Here is a 23,586-nt window from a genome sequence, read left to right on the forward strand (position 1 = left end):
GCAAAGTTTAGGACTTTAACACTATGATTCTGTGCACGCTTCCTGGAAATAAGCCCTATAGAACTCCATAGGATTTATGAGTTGGGCTGTATAGTACTACATTTGAAGGTCTCACAGCATGGTATTTTTTTTCACAGGCATTTGGCTTCTGTTCCAACTTCCAAAGATAATCATCGCCCCAGCATGCCCTCTCTCTCCTCCCCATCAGATCATTATGAGTTAATTCAGTGCGAAAAAGCTGTCATTTTTCTATATATGCATGCAGGGGAAATCAAACCTTAATTTACATATTTATGTAGTTCAATTTGTCCAGTGTGTCTTTGGGGGACAGTACTGAACCGTAAAGTTTCATTTGCACACTATTCCAAAGAGATCCGATTTATTGAGGCAGTAAAATGTGCATGCAACAGGACAGCGAGATGAAGCACTGTGTTTTGGACATGAAGCAGAACTTAAATGCATGCTCAGTCACAGAGTTCTGCAAGGGACAAAACGTGGAAGGACAGACGGTCTTTCTATCCAGCGGATTAAGCAGCATAAGCTTTTCTGGAGCATCGCTGCTGGCTTGGGAGAGACCTGTCTGTGGCAGCCTCATGCTGTGCTTTTCCTTCTGTAACTCGTTGAAAAAATGAAAAGGGGGTGGGGGAGAATAAACTAGCGATGAGTCTCACCCCCTCTAGGTTGCTTAGCTTTCTCAAAGCCATATTCCTTTAAGATGATGTAATAGTCATTTCCCTGGATGGTTTCTTCCCTGCACTGCTGAAACAACAGCATCTGAAACTGTGGAACCACCCAGATCAGCAGCAGCCACAGAGCAGCAGCTTGGGCTAGGGAAAGCAGGAGCAAGGCAGCTCGCCTGGGCATCCTTTCAAACTGCTGCAGGCTGCTATGCTCAGCTTGGGTTAGGAACATGGGAAGCTCTCAGTCATTACTGATGGAGAAAGTACTACCACTCTGGGATGCCACCAAAATGTGTCACCACTGGGCTCAGAACCTGAGCTTTCTGCAAGTCATCTAAAACAAGGTCCTCCTGCTGATGACATTTGCTCTTCCAAAGGATCCTGACTTGGTGGGATTTATGCTCTTCTCTATTTGTTGTGATTGTTTTGCCTTTTTTCAGTCTCAGCTGTTTGCTACACAGCTTCATTTCTCCTTTTGTGGCTGTTCTTGTTAACTTTCCTCTGTGAGGGTTTAACACTTAAGTTTTGCCTGGATATTGCCAAGTGATCACCCTTCTCTTCTCCGTCTCTTTCCCACTCTGGATATGCTTTTTTCACTACCCATCTTCAGAGTCATTCTCCTTAATGCTGATTTGGGGATTGCTTAGAAAATGTTGCTTTTCTTCACAGAAGCTGCTTTCATCCATGTAACCAAGGTAAGCCTTGATGCTTCTGTCCTCTTCTTTCCCATATTTTAAATTAGAAGCCTGTGTGAGCTGTAATGTGTGTAGTGAGAAGGAAAAGATCTAAACAAAAATGTTGGAAGAAAAGAATTACCTTAAATTAGTAGTATGTGTTCAGCTCAACAGTTTAAAAATATATTTGAGGGAAATAATTCTTATTTTATTTTTATTCAACAGGCTTGTGAATGATAGGAAACATGGTTTAATCCTACTGTTTTGGGTTTTCATTGAAGATCTCATCCTTTGATTACATTTTGTGAAGCCAGTCCTCTTTATCTACCATTTAAACCACTTTCTTAGTGGTCCTGATCATTATAGTTGGACTTTTGGAAATTGAACCCTACAACTTCTTTTTCCTTTTCCTTTTCATCTCCCCTGCGTGAGATCCTGCTCTTCTTAAATGTTGGGAGACTCTTGGGAGAATAAATCGAGGATCCTTACTAAAACCTTGGATGTGAGTGATTCTGCCATATCTTGGGGTTGGTTGGTTTGAAAGTATCATGGCATTGAGTGGAAACTGCAGGACTTACCTTCCTCCTAGAGAGCAAGCGGCTGCTGCCCAGTCCTTCCCAGAGGTGATAGAACTTAATGTGGGTGGCCAGGTTTACTTCACCCGCCATTCCACTTTGACAGGCATTCCCCACACTCTGCTTTGGAAAATGTTCACCTCGAAAAGAGAAGCAGTCAATGACCTCGCCAAGGATAACAAGGGAAGGATATTCATTGACAGAGATGGCTTTCTGTTCCGCTACATCCTGGACTATCTCAGGGACAAGCAGGTGGTCCTGCCTGACCACTTTCCAGAACGAGGACGGCTTAAGAGGGAAGCCGAGTACTTTCAGCTACCGGACTTGGTCAAACTCCTGACTCCTGATGAGATCAAGCAAAGTCCTGATGACTATTGCCACAGTGATTATGAGGAGCTTTCCCAAAGCAGCGACACTAGAATATGTGCCCCATCATCACTTCTGCCCTCAGATCGAAAGTGGGGTTTTGTTACCCTTGGCTACAGGGGCTCCTGCACCGTGGGTAGAGAGACACAAGCTGATGCTAAATTCAGGAGAGTACCAAGGATTTTGGTTTGTGGCAGGATTGCTTTAGTCAAAGAAGTTTTTGGAGAAAGTTTGAATGAGAGCAGAGACCCGGACCGGGCTCCTGATCGATACACCTCCAGGTTCTACCTGAAGTTCAGGCACTTGGAGAGAGCATTCGATATGTTGTCAGAATGTGGATTCCACATGGTGGCTTGTAATTCTTCAGTGACTGCTTCATTTGTCAATCAGTACACTGATGACAAAGTTTGGTCCAGCTACACAGAATACGTCTTTTATCGTAAGTACAAGGGGCTTCCCACACTGCGAGGGTTTGGGGTGCAGTGGCCTCAGTATTTCCTTGGAGACTATTCATTTTGCCAGCTGATCTTTGCTCTTGGGAGACTTTCTATGGTGAATGGAGAAAGTATAGAGGGGCTTATGTTGATCATCCATCTTTTCAACACCTAGTAAGGGTAAATTTAGTGATGTGGTCTTGGCTAGGTGGCAGCACAGTCTGCCAAATGTGTATTACGTACTGACACCATTCACACAACATACAGAGAGACTGCTCTTCCACCTTTTGCTAACTACCCATTTGATGATTTTATGTGTCTTTTGATTACTCATTCAGTGCAATGTAAGCTCTGAAAAATACCCACCCCTCTGCTGATTTAATTACAGAAAATCTTCACATGTGATTCAATTTAAAAAGGTAATAGATGTTTGGTAATAATCATGTGCCATCAGCCAAACCATCTGTCAACAAAGCTGACATGCTTACATACAGAGAAAGGAAAAGCAAATCTATTCACTGAAGTTCTTTTCTAGCAGGGTTCTTTTATGTAAACGAGACAGAAAGATGAGTCTTAGCTTCAAACAGAGAGGGTGTGCCGAAGAATTGAGCTTTTGTTTCTTGCTGTGGTTACTCTGATAGGAATGTTTTTCAAACTGCATATTGGCTAGAAGTGCATTAGAGCTTCAGTATCAGGCATTACATTTTGATATTGAGAGGGAGATGTTGGTCTGGTCACTTGAGGATAACTTTTGATCCAATTATTCTATGGGAGTACTTGATTTTCACTGCAAAGGACTGTTGCATTTTCTCCTTGGTTAATTTCCAGTAGAGGAGGGATTAAGTTGTTCCAGATCACAACCAGTATTCTACTAGGCTCTTTACTAGTTTGGGGAAGACAAATGTGAAGTAGAAGGGCCTTGCCCTATTGAACTGTTGCCTTCAGCTTTTAAATAATGTTATAACAATTTTGAAAAACCTTGCAGAAACTCAGAGATGGTTTTAACTGGACCTAAGTGTAAAGAAGAGTCAAGGAATTGAGTATTTATTTTATTAAGGTGAATATAAGTCTGTATATTTAGCAGTGTTTTTAATATTAATGAATATATGAAAATGCGTCAGCATTAATTAACCATTCTTGTTAATCAAATGACCCAAAATGACCTATAAAATGTAATATGAACATTATTGATATTTTGCTGTTCATATCGTTTCTGCTTTACCAGTGGAGTTTTTTCAACTTTACTGTTGATATGTGTTTTTTAAAGTGAACAGATATATTAGAAGGGAGTCTAAACTTTGTTGTTGTTGTGTACTTTTGTATAGTTTTCAACTTCTTGTGACCTTAAGGTAAACCTATCACAGGATTGTATTGGAAAGATTTGTTTGGGGCGGAGTATGGTGTGGGATGGGGGCTGTCTTTGCTTCCTTCTGAGTTTCAGAGAGTGTAACCCAGTGGGTTTCCATGGCCAAGCATGGATTCAAATTGTCTCCAGAGTCAATGTCCAATGTTCACACCACTAAACCATGCTGGCTCTCTTGACCTAAACTATATGCTTTATTTAAAAAATAGTTTTCCTTTTCACAAAGGAAGGAGTTTATATTTTCCCAAGAAATCCAAGTTAACAACATCAAACTAGACATACGATATATGATTCCACAGTAGTCTTGCTGCCATATTATGTTTGTTTTCCCTTTTCTCCATAATATTTAGATTTTGGAAAAATCTAGATATATCTGGATTTTTGAGAAATATCTGTATGTGTGTATATATATATGATAGATAGATAGATAGATAGACAGATAGATAGATAGATAGATAGATAGATAGATAGATAGATTTTTAGAGGAATATCTAGATTTTTGAGAAAGTACAGCACTTTGCCACCTAGACCATTATCCACAGATGGCCAATCACAATTGAGAAACACTCACATTTGAATATGAGAGTGATTAAAAGCAGTTAATATATTTTTAAAAGGTCAGTACTGTTAATGTGATTGATGGAAACAATTAGGTCCACATCCCACTTAAGAGTTAAGGTGTCACTCAGTTATGAGGCCTTGCTGTTTTGAGGAAAGACAATGGGATCATCTCAAAAATTGGGTGATACCATCTTCTGATATACCGTGGATTGACCAGAAATGAAGGGATACAGTTTATTAGCATTTTGTATTACTGCGTTGTGTAATGTGGCCAAGTTGTAAATCAAGCATTTATTCCTCTCTTCACTACGACCATATTAGTGATTGTGCTATCCCAATTCTTCTGTATTAGAGCTGGATTAAAAAGAAAAACAAGGGTCTGTGTACATAAACATATTTTGGAACTTCAGACTTAATACACATAAGTCAAAATCATGCCTTTGTCACCCTGCACATCTTGGATTACACTTCATCTCCACTTAATTATTTTCTACAATAAATCATATATATTAATATATATTATATATAGTCCTTGCTGGAAATATTTATACTAAGCTAAATCTTCGCAATTCATGTTGTTTTTGGTCAATAGCATGTCAGCTATCTTGATTTAGTCTCCAATTACTTTATTAATATTTAGTATTATTATTCTGGATTAATAGATGTGTAGTTTTCATTTTGAGGAAAGTAATAGTCCCACTATATTCTGTGCTAGGCGCCCAAAATTGAAACAATATTCCAGATGAGGCATCATCTGGAATATTGTTTTCCATTCTGAGTACCCTGTTTTAGGAAGAATATATGGTAGATAAGCTGAAATTAGTGCAGAGAAGAATAATTAGGATGATGGGAGGTATTGAGAACAAAAATGCATGAGATACATTCAAATTGCTGGGAATATTCAGTTTGATAAAGAGGAGACTGAGAGGTGGCATCACAGCACTCTTTAAAGATTTCAAGGTCTGTCTGAGAGATGAGGGGCAGGCCTGTTCTCTGCAGCCCCAATGGGTAAGGCCAGGTCTAATGGTTTAAAGTTACAGGAGGGTAGATTTCAACTGAACATTAGAAGGAACTTATTGACAGTAAATGTGGTGCAGCAGTGGAACCAATTCCTAGAAAGGTGACAGCTTCTCCTATTCTGTATGTCTTAAAAAAGGTCTGGACAGCCACCTGCTATTAATGCTATTGCTAGAGATCCTTTACTGAACGGGGGTTGGACTTGATGACCTATGAAGCCGCTTCCAGCTCCATGATTTTATGATTCTGTGACTGGAATTTGACAAGAGTATAGGATCTTGATCAAAAAAAGTAATAATTTCACTGTATTCTGGTTTGGTCAGCGCTCACCTGTTGGGTCTAGTTCTAGCCACTACAAGTTAAAAGGGACATAGAGGGATGATAAACAAAATGGTAAAAGGTCTGGAAACCAAGCTCTTTCTGGAAAAATTGAGAGAGTTTTAACATGGGGAAAATAAAATTTCAAAATCATCTAAGTAGCCCTCTTTAAATATCCAAAGGGCTATAATGGCCCTGGAGGGCTGCAAGTAGGCTGAAGGCCACATTTTGCTCACTCTGATATACCGTACTTAAAAACATTTTGGAAGCTTAGTCCTCTTGCACATAAGCCAAATAAGGTGAGATGCAATGTCTTTCCGAATTACTGCTAAATATTCCTCTATTAGCATGTATGTAGAAAAGGAGCCCCGATGGCGAAGTGTGTTAAAGCACTGAGCTGCTGAACTTGTAGACCGAAAGGTCCCAGGTTCAAACCCCGTGAGCGGCATGAGCGGCCGCTGTTAGCTCCAGCTTCTTCCAACCTAGCAGTTCCAAAACATGTCAATGTGAGTAGATCAATAGGTACCGCTCTGGTGGGAAGGTAACGGCACTTCATGCAGTCATGCCGGCCACATGACCTTGGAGGTGTCTATGGACAACGCCAGCTCTTCGGCTTAGAAATGGAGATGAGCACCAACCCACAGAGTCAGACATGACTGGACTTAATGTCAGGGGAAACCTTTACCTTTACTAGAAATTAGAATCATAGAATCATAGAATAGTAGAGTTGGAAGAGACCTCAAGGGCCATCTAGTCCAACCCCCCGCTAAGAAGCAGGAAATCGCATTCAAAGCACCCCCGACAGATGGCCATCCAGCCTCTGCTTAAAAGCCTCCAAAGAAGGAGCCTCCACCACGGCCCGGGGGAGAGAGTTCCACTGCCGAACAGCCCTCACAGTGAGGAAGTTCTTCCTGATGTTCAGGTGGAATCTCCTTTCCTGTAGTTTGAAGCCATTGTTCCGTGTCCTAGTCTGCAGGGCAGCAGAAAATAAGCTTGCTCCCTCCTCCCTATGACTTCCCCTCACATATTTGTACATGGCTATCATGTCTCCTCTCAGCCTTCTCTTCTGCAGGCTAAACATGCCCAGCTCTTTAAGCCTCTCCTCATAGGGCTTGTTCTCCAGACCCTTAATCATTTTAGTTGCCCTCCTCTGGACGCTTTCCAGCTTGTCAGCATCTCCCTTCATCTGCGGTGCCCAAAACTGGACACAGTATTCCAGGTGTGGTCTGACCAAGGCAGAATTGTATGCAAATCTCTAGTTGCTTTTGTCTTCTTTTTAAATCCTGTATTTCCTCTCTGTTTGGCCATTCTACTTTAAGTAAGTCCCTTAAAGGAACTTTCAAGCCCCAGCATTTCAGGCAAGTGACTTGTCCCTACAGCTCATTCTTTGCTGCGTTATCTAGTTTGAAAGGTTTTAGACAATGTTCAGTAATATAAATCAGGAAATTAATTCATTACCACTTAAACAAGTACAGTTTAATTAGCTTAGTTGCTGTTAGTTAACTTATTAACAGAAATATTAAATATTCATTCTTTAACAGAGCAAGAGATTTACAGACAAATGCATGGAGGTTGTCTCTGTTAATCCCAAAGATTAAAGTCGTCATCTCCTGAATTTTTCTCCCAATGGATTATTAAGCTCATACAAAAATTGTTGACTGCTTGGGCCGTCATTATTTCTGTAAATTATGGTGTCTGATGCTATCACATGTCTCATTGATCTGTATATCCTTCCATTTTTATAACCTTTTCATACTCATGCCAACATACTCAGATGCTTCTTTATGATATGTGAATTAGGAATAATGTTCAACCAGGATGAGAATAACATGGCCTCCTGTATTTTATTGTAGGCTAGAGTGATTGTTGGAAATGTCAGGGGGGGAGAAAATGGAAGATGGGGTTGAGGAAAACATTTTGCTTAGTTATCCAAGATGCTAGCACTGTGAGAACAACAATATACAAATGCAAAGTGATAATGGAAGCTTGCTCCAAATAATAATATACAATATTACATATTACAGAAAAAGAATTGAAGAAAGTCAAAACACCATCCCACTTCCGAAAGATACACAGGTGAATGGAAAGAGGGCCAATTAGCTTTTCATGTTAAAAGGCCATAGATCTGATGGCTAAACAACTAAATCCCTCCTCCAGAACATATTTTTCTTCCTTTTTTCTATTCTTCAGTTTCTTCTCCTTCTTTGAAAGCTTCTCTACTATTATTTTAGGGATTTCCAGAAATGTATGTTTCCCACTATTCAAAACAGCAAGCTGAGCAACAGGATCATGCAATATATTTTGTCCATTTTTAATCCTTCTCCTTAGACCTTCCCGTCTTAGGAAATCTGCCAAACTCATTCCAATATTCTAAAAATCATTCAGCTCTATAGACAATAGAATTGATGTCTATGTTAATTGAGCATTCTGCTGTGTTAAGCCACATCACTGGGAAAATCAACAAATCAATAACTCAGTGAGTTAATTGACTGGATATTTCTACATTCTGTTCAACCTCTGAACAGCAGAAGCCAGAACTCAGACACAGAGGATGGGTGGCCATCTGGATCAGGAAGGCCTGTGGCACAAAGAGCTGGAGATTGGTCTCCAGCCTCAGCTTAAACACCAAACTTGAGATTTTCATGAAGAGCATTGAAACAAATGACTCTAAGACTTGGAGAAGCTCTTCTTAATTTATATTCCTCTCAACACTCAGTGCCCTTGGTTTAAAGTTTAAGATTCCATTGCTTTCAGAGTTCATAACCTAAGAAGGAGTTGAAGGAGCTATGGTTTCTTGGGTTCCAGAGCAGTTGTCTACACCTTTATGTTGCACATGTGGATTTTTAGCACCCAGTCACTTTTATTTTCTTCCAATAACATATTTTTGGGTGTCTGAAACAGGCTTGAGACTCCTGAAACAGCTATTGGCAAATTATTCCCAAGACTCCTGGGGTGTAATTTGTTGTTTTTCATTTAAAAATGGGAATGTGTAGATGTGGTTAATTTTGTGATTATAATGCAGCCCCTGGATCAATGCTATAATTGCACTTGCCTTGAAGCTTCTTGCACTTGAAGAACTAGGCACATTCTTGGCTTGTTATCATAGTATTACACTAAAGGGGAATAAAATACTTGAGTTAAATTGTAGACACTAACTTTATGCATGTGTTACTCATGCATAGCGCAATGATGTATAGGAAGTAAAGATCTGATATCCCAGTTATAGGTCAGTGCCTGTAGCTGCTCTATTGGAGGGCTTTTCTCTTTAGAATTGCTGCTTCGGATCTCTGGGTTGGAATTAACCTAGCTATATCATATTGGCAGTGGAGCCATTCTTTAAGAAAGTGCCATTCATATTTGCACAGGACTCTTGTTGAGGCAGCTCATCTCCTTGAACTTTATTCAAGATCCTCCAGCTCCATCTTGAACTTACCAAACTCCCATCCTTCTGAGGAATTTTATCATGTGATCAGAAATAGATGGTCTGGTCCAGTGAGCAACAGTCTAGAAGTGGCTGACTATGGTGATATAACCTAAAACACCAATAATAGGTAAAATAATGATGTTGTGAGACAGAGTTAAGGCTGTAGAGGAAAAGAATGGTGAGCATCCTTGAGCTAGAACTATATGTTTTGATAAAGATCACAAAATTGTCACATGATCTGCCTTGACCTTGCAATATTCAAGAGCAATATCTTTCTTTGACCACCATGTAAGCACTAAATTCAAACTATATATGAGATGGGTTGTTGATTCAAGTGCATTAAATACGATTTATGCTTTTTTGAAAACACCTTCTTTGGAGGTCTTTAAATACATGTTGGATGGCCAACTCCTGGGAGTGTTTTAGTTGTATATTCCTGCATAGCAAGCGGTGGATTAGACGGCCTTTGTGGTTCCTTCCAACTCTGTGAATCAACAATTCTATAAAACTGGTGAAAAGCTAATAATAATAATAATAATAATAACAACAACACCAACAACAACACTGGGTGCCGTGCCAAAAGATCTCAGCCGGCATTTGGAAACAATAGACATTGACAAAATTATGATCTGTCAACTGCAAAAGGCCACCCTACTGGGATCTGCACGCATCATCCAAAAATACATCACACAGTCCTAGACACTTGGGAAGTGTTCGACTTGAGATTTTGTAAAACGAAATCCAGCATATCTATCTTGTTTGCTGTGTCATACATAAAATAATAATAAACAACTTTATTTGTATTCCGCCCTATCTCCCCAAGGGGACTCAGGGCAGATTCCAACATACAATGGCAAACATTCAATGCCTCAGTAAACAAACAAATACTGACATAAAAATCCCAGAGAAACCCCGCATATAAAAATAACATTAAAACCTAACATCAATTTAAAGTCTAACATCAGTAAATTAAAATAGAAGTAAATGAATGCCTGTTGTGGATTTCAGTCATTTCAAAGGATATACCCTTTTTATTGTGAGCTCCCCCCTATCCCTTTAAAGCAGTCATCACTTTACAAGAACTTAATCAAAACCCAAAATTTAAATTTTCCCTGTGTGGCAGTAGGTGATCTGAGCATTAGCTCTAGTTGTTAAAAATACTTCCCACTTTGCTGGGGTGCAACATAGCGATACAGCAATTATATGTGTATATTACTTGTCCCTTTAGATGCTCTAATGTAAGAATGTTGGCAATCCATGTTGATACTGCAAAGTGTGGTCAGAGCCCTTTTCACATCAACATCCCCAAATTCTTTTAAAAACAACCACTCTGAGGAGCAATAAAACTGACAGCTGGTTTTCCAGTGGGACATTCCAGTTTCTTTGCAGCTGCATAGCCATAATTATTTAATTAGAGCTGCCAACTGTGCCTATATAAGCATTAATTTATCAAGCTGTTGTGCTTGGGTTAATGGGCCAAAACAGTGGGAGGTCTTCTAATACAACTAGTTAGCTACATGCAGAGATGTTCTTTGCTGATCAGCTTATGTATCTCCTGTGCAAGAGCACAGGGAGCATGGAAGATCTCATATTTTCCAAAAGGTTGTGAGTCAAGCTGCTGTAATTTATATTACAAACACTCAATTTATTAAGACATCAATGAGATTATTTTTATTTGAAATCTGTAAACCTTGTGTGCAAAAGGCAATTTATTGCAAATTTTCCAGATAATGAAAAAAGGGAGGGAAAGGCAGATGTTTCCTAGACAAACTGAATGTTGTAGTGTTAAAGTAACCAACAACAACTCAAAGGAGAGATATAGGTAATATATATAGTCTTTCTTTTGTGGACAATATAAGCAGGTGTACCAAATTTTAGTGGGAGATTCATATTCACTGAAGGCAACCAGTGCAGCAAAATTATTTCTGTTTGCTGGATGTGTGGGAATTGGAGCTGCAGAGGAAAAACAGGACCAGATGACAATGCAATGTGTGTGTTCAGTGCAGCTGGGCTGTGCTCCAGCTTAAACTAGGCCAGCACAAGAGGGAATTGAGAGGTAGGCTGTGCCTGTGTGTATGTTGGGTCCATTATTTAACAGATCTGGGGATTACAGGCTCTTCGTGTGGTGCTCTGCTGGAAGAAAAGATTGTGAAGAAGGATGAGTTGCTGTTCAAAACAGATCACAGGTTCAGGCTCTCTTCTAGTTTAGTAATAGAGTCCTGTACCTGTCTTCCTTGTCACCCAAAGTTTAGCTGGAAGTTTAAATGGGAACAGAGGTTTCTTAAAGCTACCCTCTTCTATCTGCTTTAGCATCTATACCTTTTTCTAAATTGCAGCTCTTATATATTCAGAAATAATATAGTAGTTGTATATTTAAGGATGACAGAATCTTCTCTAAGGTAGCCCCCTTCAAAAGTGTCCAGGCATCTCCCCAGGTTGTTTGTGGACCATGGGGCCGTTTTGGAAGGGCTGAAGACAGAACCAGCTCCAGTTTGAAGAGGGTCCTGGCAAAGTGTCTGCTGGTATATCCATCATGAATTTCTGGGGCACTAGTAGCACATACCCTCCAACTGTTCCAGTTGGGCAGGGAAAGTCCTGATTATGTCCCTGCCATCCTACTTTCTCAACTACTTTTAAAATACTATAGTTTCTCTTTTCTCCCTTTACCCTCCACTTATTTCAGTTGCTTGTTTTGATTTGCTCTCCTACCAGCGAAATCATGATACAACACAAACATATGGGTTTAACTGTGAGCAAGTTTATTATACATTACCAATCAACATCTGTGTGATCTACAAACAAAATTAAAGGGCGTGAACATAAACTTGAACTTGCCCTTACACTTGAACTTGAATGTGAATTTACACTTGACTTTGTTAAGCGATACCATTGAGGCCTTGACCCTCCAAGGCCAACTCTTCCCCCAACAATGGGGCACCACCACACTCCCCAGGTGCAACCCACTTGTTGCGCCTAATGGGACAGCCTGATAATCAAGTGTAAATCTCCACATCGACGTCCACACTTCAGTGGTGTACATAGTTATATACAAATCCTTGCTTTTAACAAGTGCTACCTAATTATGACCCCTTTACCCAATTTGCCATGTAATGAGCAGTGTAGGGTAGGCGAAAAAAAACCCCCAGCGTTGTAGGGGGAAAGGTTCCTACCCGGCCCCCATGGGCGACCCTCGCAAGTACACTGCTCAGGGCGGGTGGGTGGGTGAGTGTCCAGGCAAAAGTGACCTGGGCGGGGAAGCCCTTCCTGGATAGCCCCGCCCAAAAGTAGTCCCAGCCGGGGCTATTTGCCTCTCCCTTTCCTGGAAGGGAGCAAAGCGCTTCCCCGCCCCCATGCTAGGGGCAGGAAAGAAAATTGTTCTCCTACCAGTGAAATCATGAGACAACACAACCATGTGGGCTTAACTATGAGCAACTTTATTATACGTTACCAGTCAATATCTGTGTGATCTACAAACAAAATTAAAGGGTGTGAACATAAACTTGAACTTGCCCTTAAACTTGAACTTACACTTTACTTTGTTAAGCGATACCATTGAGGCCTTGACCCTCCAAGGCCAACTCTTCCCCCAACAATGGGGCACCACCATACTCCCCAGGTGCAACCCACTTGTTGCGCCTAATGGGACAGCCTGATAATCAAGTGTTCCAGCGAGACTATGGTTAAAGTAAGCTCGCTTTACCACCACAGATTAGGGATAAGCTTCTGCTTAGTCACTATCTCCCACTAAGCTTCCAACGCCTCTTGAATTCCTTCTGATTGTTGCCTGCGTCTGATAAGTGGATGCCGTCTGCTCAATAAAAGTCGTATCTACTCCTCATGATCATGGGATTTATTTATTTATTTATTTACAACATTTCTACCCCGCCTTTCTCACCTGTGGGGACTCAAGGCGGCTTACAATAATAGGCAAAAATTCAATGCCTGACACAATACATTAAAACAACAGTTCATATAAAACATGCTTAAGTGACCTGGGCGGGGAAGCCCTACCTGGCTAGCTCTGCCCAAAAGTAGTCCCGGCTGAGATTATTTGCCTCTCCCTTCGCTGGGAAGGAGCAAAGCGCTTCCCCGCCCCCATGCTGGGGGCAGGAAAGGGAATATTTCAAACTGGATTTGAAGTGCAAAAGTAGTTTGCACTTATTTATCTTGGGGTGGGTGGATGAGAAAACCTTCCCAGTAGATTTTGATGAAAACAAACTGTGGAAGCCTCTTTTAGCTCATGTCATCTTCTTCAGTAATAACTATCTTTACAACACAATGATGTTGATCAACCATACATGTCCTGGTTTCCATCTCTAAAATATTGGCAGATACAATATAAATGATGGTGTTTTGAACAGTATTGGGTGCAATTGTGATTTTTTTTTCTCATGATGTTGTGGAATAATGCTATGCAACAAGTTTGGGACCTAGAGATAACCTAAAGGGTGCAGTGCTTGACAGGTATCTGATCCAGAGGACCAGCATGTTCCCCTAATATGCCAGGGACTAGTACTGCATTTTTGTCTATTGATGCAGCTGTTTCTTTATTTCCTGAAAACTATCCATAGACCAGCAACCAATGGCTTACAGTCTACCATTGGTCATAGAACTGGGGTGTTGAACTTCCCTGATCTAATGCTTTCCAGACGATTGAAGCTGAGTAAAACTGAAGGGTGTGGGGAAAGACAATGTTAGATATTAGCACTCCTGAGGTTTCCCAAGCTGCTCAAAGATATTGAAGATTTTTTTACACTCATTTTTCATTATTGTGGAATAACACCTTTTTTGTGCTTATTTCTAACTAATAGTATGTAATATTTTTTTTTATTGTTTTGGCATTATCCTCCCCATAAAGTTATGCACCTTTTGCCTTTTCTCCTTCATTTTCTCTTCCCTTGTTTTGTTTATCCTTTGTCTTGCCACCCCCCCTTAAAAGTACAATAATGAGGAGTGGTATTGCTTTGTTCTGTTGTCTCCCACAATGCTGTGGTAGTATAATTCTAACCCAGAAGAAACAAACAAAAAAGTGAAAAGAGAAAGGAAGGCTGTGTCATATGTTAAGAGTGTACTGTGAATCTTCCAGTTTGGCTTCCCCTCTTTCCTTCCTCGCCAGAATTTCTGTGTAGGGGCATCGATGTATACTACAACACAAATAAGAACCTAAAAGGTAGGAAAAATGGTGACAGGTTCTTACCCTCCTTTACTTCCCTTACAGATAGACTGCAACATACAGTAGAGTCTCACTTATCCAAGCTAAACGGGCCAGCAGAAGCTTGGATAAGCGAATATCTTGGATAATAAAGAGGGATTAAGGAAAAGCTTATTAAACATCAAATTAGGTTATGATTTTACAAATTAAGCACCAAAACATCATGTTTTACAACAAATTTGACAGAAAAAGCAGTTCAATACACAGTAATGTTATGTTGTAATTACTGCATTTACGAATTTAGCACCAAAATATCACGATATATTGAAAACATTGACTACAGAAATGCCTTGGATAATCCAGAAACTTGGATAAGTGAGGCTTGGATAAGTGAGACTCTACTGTATATGCAAAAATATATTAATACACATCAACAGGGTGAATATGCCTTATCTAAAATTTTTGGGACCAGAAGTGTTATGTATTTCAGGCTTTTTTTGGATTTTAGAATGCTATATATATAAAATGAGATACCTTGGAGATAGAATCCAAATCTAAACACGAAATTCCTTTATGTTTCATATACATCATATACACATAGCTGAAGGTAAATATTTTAAATATTTTTGCACACAAAAGAAATCTGTAAACATTGAACCACCAGAAAGCAATGGTGGCAGTATCTCAGCCACCTGATGTGGTCAATTTTGGAGTAGTTCAGAATTCTGGATAAGAGATGCTCAATCTGTACCACCCAGCCACTCCTGCCCTCCCACTCTTCTCTATGTCTTTCTAGATAAGTGGTTCTCAACCTGTGAGTCCCTGGTGTTTTGGCCTACAACTCCTAGAAATCCCAACCAGTTTACCAGCTGTTAGGATTTCTGGGAGTTGAAGGCCAAAACTTCTGGGGATCCACAGGTTGAGAACCACTGTTCTAGATTAACCAAAGGAAATCAGTCTGAAAGAGAAAGGGTAGGACTTGAAAGGCAGGAAGTGAGTCTATGGACCTCATCAAATGGAGGCTGAGAAGCCAGGGGACAGCAGGGGAAATTGTGGGGCAGCATACCACTTCATGCCCTTATCATCATTGGCTGTGGAATCCCTTTTCCACATTTCTCTGCTGTCCCCTGCTTCCTCCTGCTTCCTCCCCAGCTTCTTCTATGAGGAGTCGTGTGTACACGTGACTCCTCAGTGATAATAATAATAATAATAATTTTATTTTTGTACCCCGCCACCATCTCCCCAGAGGGACTTGGGGCGGCTTACAGATATAAAACCAGCATACAGTATACAGTTTTACAAAAACACACAAATAAATTTAAAAGGCATTAAAAATCACAATCATTATAAAACACATGAAAAACACAGCAATAAAAACATAAAATGAGCTGGGCAAAGTGCACTGAGTGGAACTTGTAAACAAGAAGGAAGTTAAGGTGCTACAAGGTCATGGGAAGAGCCTTAGACTGGGGTGAACACTGAGGCTATGTCAAGGAGTTAACCAAGAGGTACAACTGGTCAGAAGAACCCGCTAGTACCAGGGTTTAGTATACAGTGGGCGGTACTTCTTCAAAGGCCTGTTTGAAGAGCCAGGTTTTCAGGCTCTTCCTGAACACTTCCAAGGTGGCAGCTTGCCTAATTTCCCTGGGGAGTGCGTTCCAGAGCCGGGGGGCCGCCACGGAGAAGGCCCTCTCCCTCGTCCCCAACAACCGCACTTGTGACGGAGGCGGAAGCGAGAGGAGGGCCTCCCCCGACGAACGAAGAGATCGTGCGGGTTCATAGGGGGAGATGCGGTCAGAAAGGTAAGTGGGTCCCAAACCGTTCAGTGCACTGTCTTTTGGTGCTGCCGGCATGCTGCTGGCATGGAGCCTCACTGGAAGTAGTCCTACGCCATCTGATGGGTTCTGGTGAACTTTGTGCTGGTAGTGTGCCGGCAGCGCTGTGACGCGGGGGAAGAGGCTTCTTGGCCTCCACCTGATGAGGTCATACAAGACATCTCTCACAATTCTCCCACCATTTCTAGTGGGTTATACTTCACATGACAAAAAACCTAGTAGGTTTGAAAGGGAATACACAGTTGCTGGACTATCAGAGCTGAAAAAAGGATTTGAAGGGGGAACAGTGAAGAACTCTAGCACAATGGAGGCAATGCTGTGTAAAAGCACCCACAGCTCCCCACAAGCAAATGTGTCTGTTTCAGAATTAAGGTCCTGTCTGGAAAAACTCTGGAGTAGATGCATGAATAAATACCTGTGAACTTGCTGCAGATTATAAATGAAGTGATTCTTAAAGCATGGATATTTCAATGTGTATTTGTAACATTGATTGCCCAGACCTAATTGACTATCAGATTGAACTCAGCACTTTACCCCCAACCCTGGCCCTATAATCTGTTTTTGCACAAGCCCATGCCCCGCCCTCTCTAATTTTGATATGCCCACTCTAGTCCTGGTTCTGGTTATTGAGATTGTCTCTGATTTATTTTAATGGTGTTTTATACTTTACTGTTTTAATTGTTTACTTAGATTGTCATATGTTTATTGTGTTTTAAATGTGTTTTTACTTGGTTAACTTTGCTCCCTTTTGTAAGCCGCCCCATGTCCCTTTGGGGAGTTGGTGGCAGGATATAAAAATAAAGTTATCATTATTCTCCCAATGCTAATTTAGATTACTCTACATTTCCCACTACTCAGGATAGCAAAAAAAGAGAAAGAAATAGCACTAGCTGACACAAATGTGAGACCCTGAAAAATAGCAGAATTGATTGGAGACTTGATAAAACTGCTGATTTGCATGGTAGGCAAATGATAGCTGGTAATGGCTCCAGCTGTGGCTACTGGGACAGGCTTAGGCAGATTTTTAGGAGGAAATATTATCAATGGTTGGTGAGAGTCATGATTTAGTGGATCATAGGTAGCATGTGTTTGAAAACTAGCTGCTGAAAACAACAGCAGAAAGGGGATTTTTACTCTTATGTCCTGCTTCTGGCTTTCCAAAAAGGATTCAGGTTGGCCACTGTGGAAAACAGGATGCTGGACTTGAGAGACCTTTCACTGAATCCTGAACTCTCCTTAAGCTGTTCTTGATCCAACAGCCATTCACATAATGAGCTCAAATATAGCTGTAAATGAACATGTCCATTATTTCAGACATTTTCTAAAGTCTGAACAAGCATGTCTACATTTTTTAAAAATTTGGAATTATTATGCACATTTCCTTGAGGCTTGTCTTGCTTTATGACTACATACACAACACATCTTGGGGAACTGTAATGTTCAAAGGAAGCATTGAGACATCTATAGCAAAGTGACTGTGGGCTGAAAACTAATTGACAGGCATTGTGAGCCTTATAGTCATTGACTGCATTCACTCATTATATGAGCCCTGTGGGTTGTGGCCCCATTCTTCACCTTATCCTTCCATCGAAGCACTGTTTGGTTTATTCATTCAGCTGATGAAGTCTGCTATGAATATTAAGAGAAAGATATGGAGTAATCATCATTTTATATGTAGTTAAATGACTATATGCTGTTGGGTAGGAGCTGGGATTTGAGGAAATGTGTGCAATAATTGGTGTCTGCTTAGAATTCAGATTTATGACCTTTAACAACAAATACAAAGGAAACCCTGAGGGTATTCGGATGGCATACTTTACCTAAGATTAATTTAACCGACCAAAACATGTCACCATTTCTATTTGAACAAAGCGTGAAAGAGCATTTAATTAGTAAGTGTATTTATACACATATTCATGCAGTATAACTGGCATGGTAAGGCAGAAAATTCATGAGCTGCCAATCCTGAATGCTTTGCTGAAGTGAATTTCATTTGTTGTAACGCCGTTGCAGCCATGTCAGCATCACGTCATGTTCTCTGAGAGAAATGACACTGTGCCACCTTTAATGTATTGTGGCAGGTGGTTTTGCCTGCTCAAGCCTACTTCATCAGAACCATGCAGTGGCCTGGAAAGTAGGTAGATATACATGTGGTATGACAATCACTAATACAGTGAAGCTAAAGGGTAAAGAAAATGTAAGTGCTAGAAAACAATCCATTAGGTATCTTCTATCCTAACTAATATGCTGTGATAGCCATGCCTACCTTATCTGATATGTTATGGTAGTTTAGAGGGAAACTTTTACAACTTTGATGAACCCAGGAAAGACACAGAGATAAGCGGGAAAAAGCATATCACCAATAAAGTTCAAGCATATGTTATCCAGAATTGTGAAATACAAAATATTCCAAAACCAAAAAAATGTCTACATAAATGGCTAATAGTGACACTTTTGTATTATAATGATTCAGTGTACAGAAACTTTGTTTCATGCACAAAATTAATAAACATATTAGGATTAAAATTATCTTCAGGCGATGAACAAAAGGAGTATATGAAACATACATGAATTTTGTGTTTAGACTTGGGTCCCATCTCCAACATATCTCATTATGCATATGTAAGTATCCCACAAAATAAAGCAACATGGAACATTTTTGGGCCCAAGCATTTCAAATAATGGGTACTCAACTGAACTGACATTCATTACACAATCGGGTATTGGAGTCAGCAAAACAGGTCTTCTTGTTTTGGTTTTACCAATCACAGTTCTGTTATTGGGCAGGATCATTGAACAGGACAATATTTAGATAATACTGTGCTGTTATGTTTGATTAAAATTACTTTAGGTCTATACTATGGATGGGATTGCCATAAAATTGCAAGATGCATGATATTTAAAGCAGTGCTAATCTGGTATTAGAGCCTCTGGCGGCCCAGTGTGTTAAAGCGCTGAGCTGCTGAACTTGCAGACCGAAAGGTCCCAGGTTGAAATGCGGGGAGTGGAGTGAGCGCCCACTGTTAGCTCCAGCTTCTGCCAACCTAGCAGTTCCAAAACATGCCAATGTGAGTAGATCAATAGGTACCGCTCCGGTAGGAAGGTAATGGCATTCCATGCAGTCATGCCGGCCACATGACCTTGGAGGTGTCTATGGACAATGCCAGCTCTTCGGCTTAGAAATTGAGATGAGCACCAACCCCCAGAGTTGGACACGACTGGACTTAACGTCAGGGGAAACCTTTACCTTTACTAATCTTGTATTATAGAATATGAGCTGTGGCCAGCTGTCTCCTGTTGACATTAATGACTTAAGACATTTTTTTTTGCATTAACAAAAATGGATGTTGCCTGCAATGAACTATTTGGTTTCTATGGAATCAATGGTTTGTCTTTGCACTTAGGTTTCAAATTTTTAAAGTAAAGTCAAAGGCAAATAAATCCTCTTTACCTCATCTGTGAAATGTCCTCAGAAAAAAATAAGTTCTCCAGTGACTCTTTGAATACTTAATAATCTGTCTTGAGAATTACCATTAAATTTCTACCTTGGACTTGTATCTGGATGTTATTTTCTGGGACAACACTTTTATTTTCTGCACTAATCCTATTGACCTTTTTTGTAAAAAAATTCTTTAAGATCTAAACTAAAATTTTAATGTTTTTATAGAAAATGTATGATTAAGTGCATAGCACAGTTATATTCAAAGATCTAAAGCAAGACTTAGTAAATAGATACTCAGTCTATATCACAGTTTGGCAAACCACTCCCAGAACCATACAACCTTTATGGGCAATGCCATTTAACTGAGAGGTTTTGCAAGTTGTAGTCTGAATTTTTTTAAAAGAAAAGCTCTCATCTATTTTATGGTGAAATCTTATCTCAACAACTTCACTCTCTCTCATGTGACAGTTCCTGCTGCTGCCTTGTGAGAAACCAGGCAGTGCCATCTTAAGATCTCCAATTGCCCCTTCTTTCATAGGTCACAGTATGATTTAATGGTAAAGCACATTTTTGAAAGTTAACAGCACTGCACAAATGGAATATCTAAAATGAACTGCTGATTGTTCTGAAATTTAATGATCTCTCATGAGAGCCTGAGTTCTAAAGCACGCAGAGTGGGTGAGAGGAAGAGTGGGAGGGAGGAAGTTCAAATGCTGTTGGATTTATGCAGTTGCCAGAGTGGAAGACAGGCTGTGCACAGGATGAGAACTGATGGAACCAAAACACTGTCCTCTCACAGGGGGCAAGTTTTCTCTGGCAAAGAAATGAAAGATTACTGCACTCAGATTCTCGTGGTTAACTAGTACCTCAAATAAGAAATCTCTTCCATGAAAATTTCCTTCAATACCAACATTACTAGCTTTACAGAGAATGAGTCACTGAAAATCGTTTGCACTTAGAACTCTTAGATTTGCTGTGTTTGCATTCCCTTGGTAACTTTGCCTGCTCTGTTTCCTTGGCTGCCTAAATAGTATCTCTAAATGCTCAGCTGACATTTTTAAGTAACTACAATCGTAGAAATTTGAGAATTGAGGGTCTGGAATTATTATTGGGGAGACAACAACCTCATTTTGCTTTTCCCTCCTGCTATACCTGTAGCTATATTCACTAGAAATTGGTAAATTAAAAAATGTTCCTTAACATGAGACAAAGATTTTGCCTTCTCCGTGTTTCTCAGTTTTGCTTTTTTGTGTAACCTGAATCTGCATACTGACAATTTAAAGTAGTGTGTAACGAAAAACCTTATTATAATGGGGATTTTTGTCTATGTTATTTAACGTGGGTATTGTGGCAAAGGTATGCAGGAGTTACCTACTTCTTATTGGTTATTGTGTCACCATGGTAATGTAGCTACTGCTGTAGAAATGTATTTATTTATTTATATCATTTTTTCCCGCCCTTCTCACCCGGAGGTACCCAGGGCAGCTTACAACAGTCGGCAATTACATTGCCCAAGATACATTCAATAAAGCAATGACATATGACAGGGCCTTCTCTGTGGTGGCCCCCCGACTCTGGAACACCCTCCCCAAGGATCTCAGACAGGCCCCTACATTGGCAGTCTTCAGAAAGAACTTGAAGACCTGGCTGTTCCAATGTGCCTTCCCAGATTAATAGGAAATCTCCAACACCAAGTCCCATAAGCACTTTATTAGAACTAAGATCGTATATCGCACTCTGCACTTGCCCTATAACCTTATATATCACCTGTCACATCAGCACTTTTAATCTTGTACCCATTACTCTGGCCCGGCCCAGTTCTATTGTGTTTTAGCGTATTGTTTATTGCTTGTTGTTTATACTGTTTTAATTGTTTTTAATTTGCCTTTTTGTTTTGTATTGTTATATTGTGTGTTGAGGCCTTGGCCTTTGTAAGCCGCATCGAGTCCTTCGGGAGATGCTAGCGGGGTACGAATAAAGTTTAATAATAATAATAATAATGTATCCATTCTGAGTGGCTAGCAAAAAAGGGGCGGAGCTAGCTGGAAGAAAAAAAAGGAGAAAGTCAGCTCAGTCTCTAATCTGATGAGCTAGAGCAGGGGTCCCCAAACCTTTTAAACAGGGGGCCAGTTCACGATCCTTCGGACCGTTGGAGGGCCGGACTATAGTTGGCCACCGAGCAATAATAATAATGACAACAACAACAACAACAACAACAACAATAAAAAAGAGGGTTGGAAGAGACCCTTTGGGCTATTGAGTCCAATCCCCTTCTGCCTTTGTGCACCAAAAGCACAAGCAAAGCACCCCTAACAGATGGCCACCCAGCCTCAATGTTAATAATAATAATAATAATAATAATAATAATAATAATAATAATAATAATAATAAAATTACGATCTGCCAACTGCAAAAGGCCACCCTACTGGGATCTGCACACATCATCCGAAAATACATCACACAGTCCTAGACACTTGGGAAGTGTTCGACTTGGGATTTTGTGATACGAAATCCAGCATATCTATCTTGTTTGCTGTGACATAATAAAATAATAATGATAATAATAATAATAATAATAATAATAATAATAATAATAATAAAAAAGAGGGTTGGAAGAGACCCCTTGGGTCATTTAGTCCAATCCCCTTCTGCCCTTGTGCACCAAAAGCACAAGCAAAGCACCCGACAGATGGCCACCCAGCCTCAATGTTAATAATAATAAGAAGAAGAAGAAGAAGGAGGAGGAGGAGGAGGGTTGGAAGAGAAGAAGAGACCCCCTGGGTCATTTAGTCCAACCCTCTTTTGCCCTTGTGCCGTGGGGGCCGGATAAATGGCTTTGATGGGCCGCATCTGGCCCCCGGGCCTTAGTTTGGGGACCCCTGAGCTAGAGGGAAGATGATATATGTTTAAGTGTGTAGCTTCCAATGTTGTATTGAAATATAAAGGGACTAGTTTAAGTCCAGGTTTTCAGTTGGGTAAAGCTGAGAGAGAAAGAGAATCATTTGAGACAAAGTTTCAGTCAATTTATTGATGTTAAAGAGTGAAAGATAATATCTATTATATGCAAGTGGAATTGACCGAAAGAACTTTTTAACAAGATACGCTTTATGTGCCAGAGAATTCATAAATAAACAGAAAAGTTCTGTGCTTATTGTGTGTGTGTGTATGTGGTATTATCCAGTTAAATTAGAGCCATATCTCACACATTAGAATAGGTACTGTAGACGCATGAGGCACAAAGTTAATTCTCTTACATCTTTGCCATATATTCAACATAAAACATGCCTTGAGTTGGAAAGAAGGTGAAAAAATGACAGAGGATCCTGCCTACTGTTGATATCATGTTAATTTGTACACATGGTGAGGGTGTACATGACCATTTGTCCTTTGCTATACTACGTATGAAAACTCTTCTAACAAGTGTGAACTGTTAAAATGTAGGAACCACGCATCTTACAACCTCATCATATGGGGCTAGATTCAGCACATATGCTGATATAGCCCCGGTCACCTACGGAGCCAGTCTGCTCTGTTTATACGACATCGCGCCAGCTCCGTGGGTGCAGAGGGGTGGAACTGTCGTGCAGCTGCCTCCCAGGCAACTTGGGAGGCTTCCTGTGTTGCCCAATCTATGAGGGGAAGCTGTGTGAACCATGCACACTCCATGCTTCCTCCCATGTGATCTCCCTGCTGGCGAGCAAGGTGAGGTGTGGAGTGCCAGATTTCTCACACCTTGTGGCGAAGC

At 40.4% G+C, this 23,586-nt stretch overlaps 1 protein-coding gene across 3 annotated transcripts in view; it reads left to right on the top strand.

Moving 5' to 3' along the window:
* The first annotated feature begins 321 nt into the window (after positions 1-321).
* Positions 322-23,586, top strand: part of kctd16 (potassium channel tetramerization domain containing 16) — a 200,654-nt gene continuing 177,389 nt past the window's right edge. The window contains exons 1-2 of one of the 3 annotated variants that reach the window (XM_062970398.1): positions 322-1,375; positions 1,580-22,984. In XM_062970398.1, the coding sequence (XP_062826468.1) occupies positions 1,903-2,904 (1,002 nt within the window). In that variant the 5' untranslated portion in view covers positions 322-1,375; positions 1,580-1,902 and the 3' untranslated portion in view covers positions 2,905-22,984. Of the gene's footprint in view, positions 1,376-1,579; positions 22,985-23,586 lie in introns of those variants that run through there. The other 2 variants (XM_062970399.1, XM_062970400.1) reach the window with 2 other exon arrangements.

Source organism: Anolis carolinensis, chromosome 2 (assembly GCF_035594765.1).
Source record: "Anolis carolinensis isolate JA03-04 chromosome 2, rAnoCar3.1.pri, whole genome shotgun sequence".
NCBI classification, from domain to species: Eukaryota; Metazoa; Chordata; class Lepidosauria; order Squamata; family Dactyloidae; genus Anolis; species Anolis carolinensis.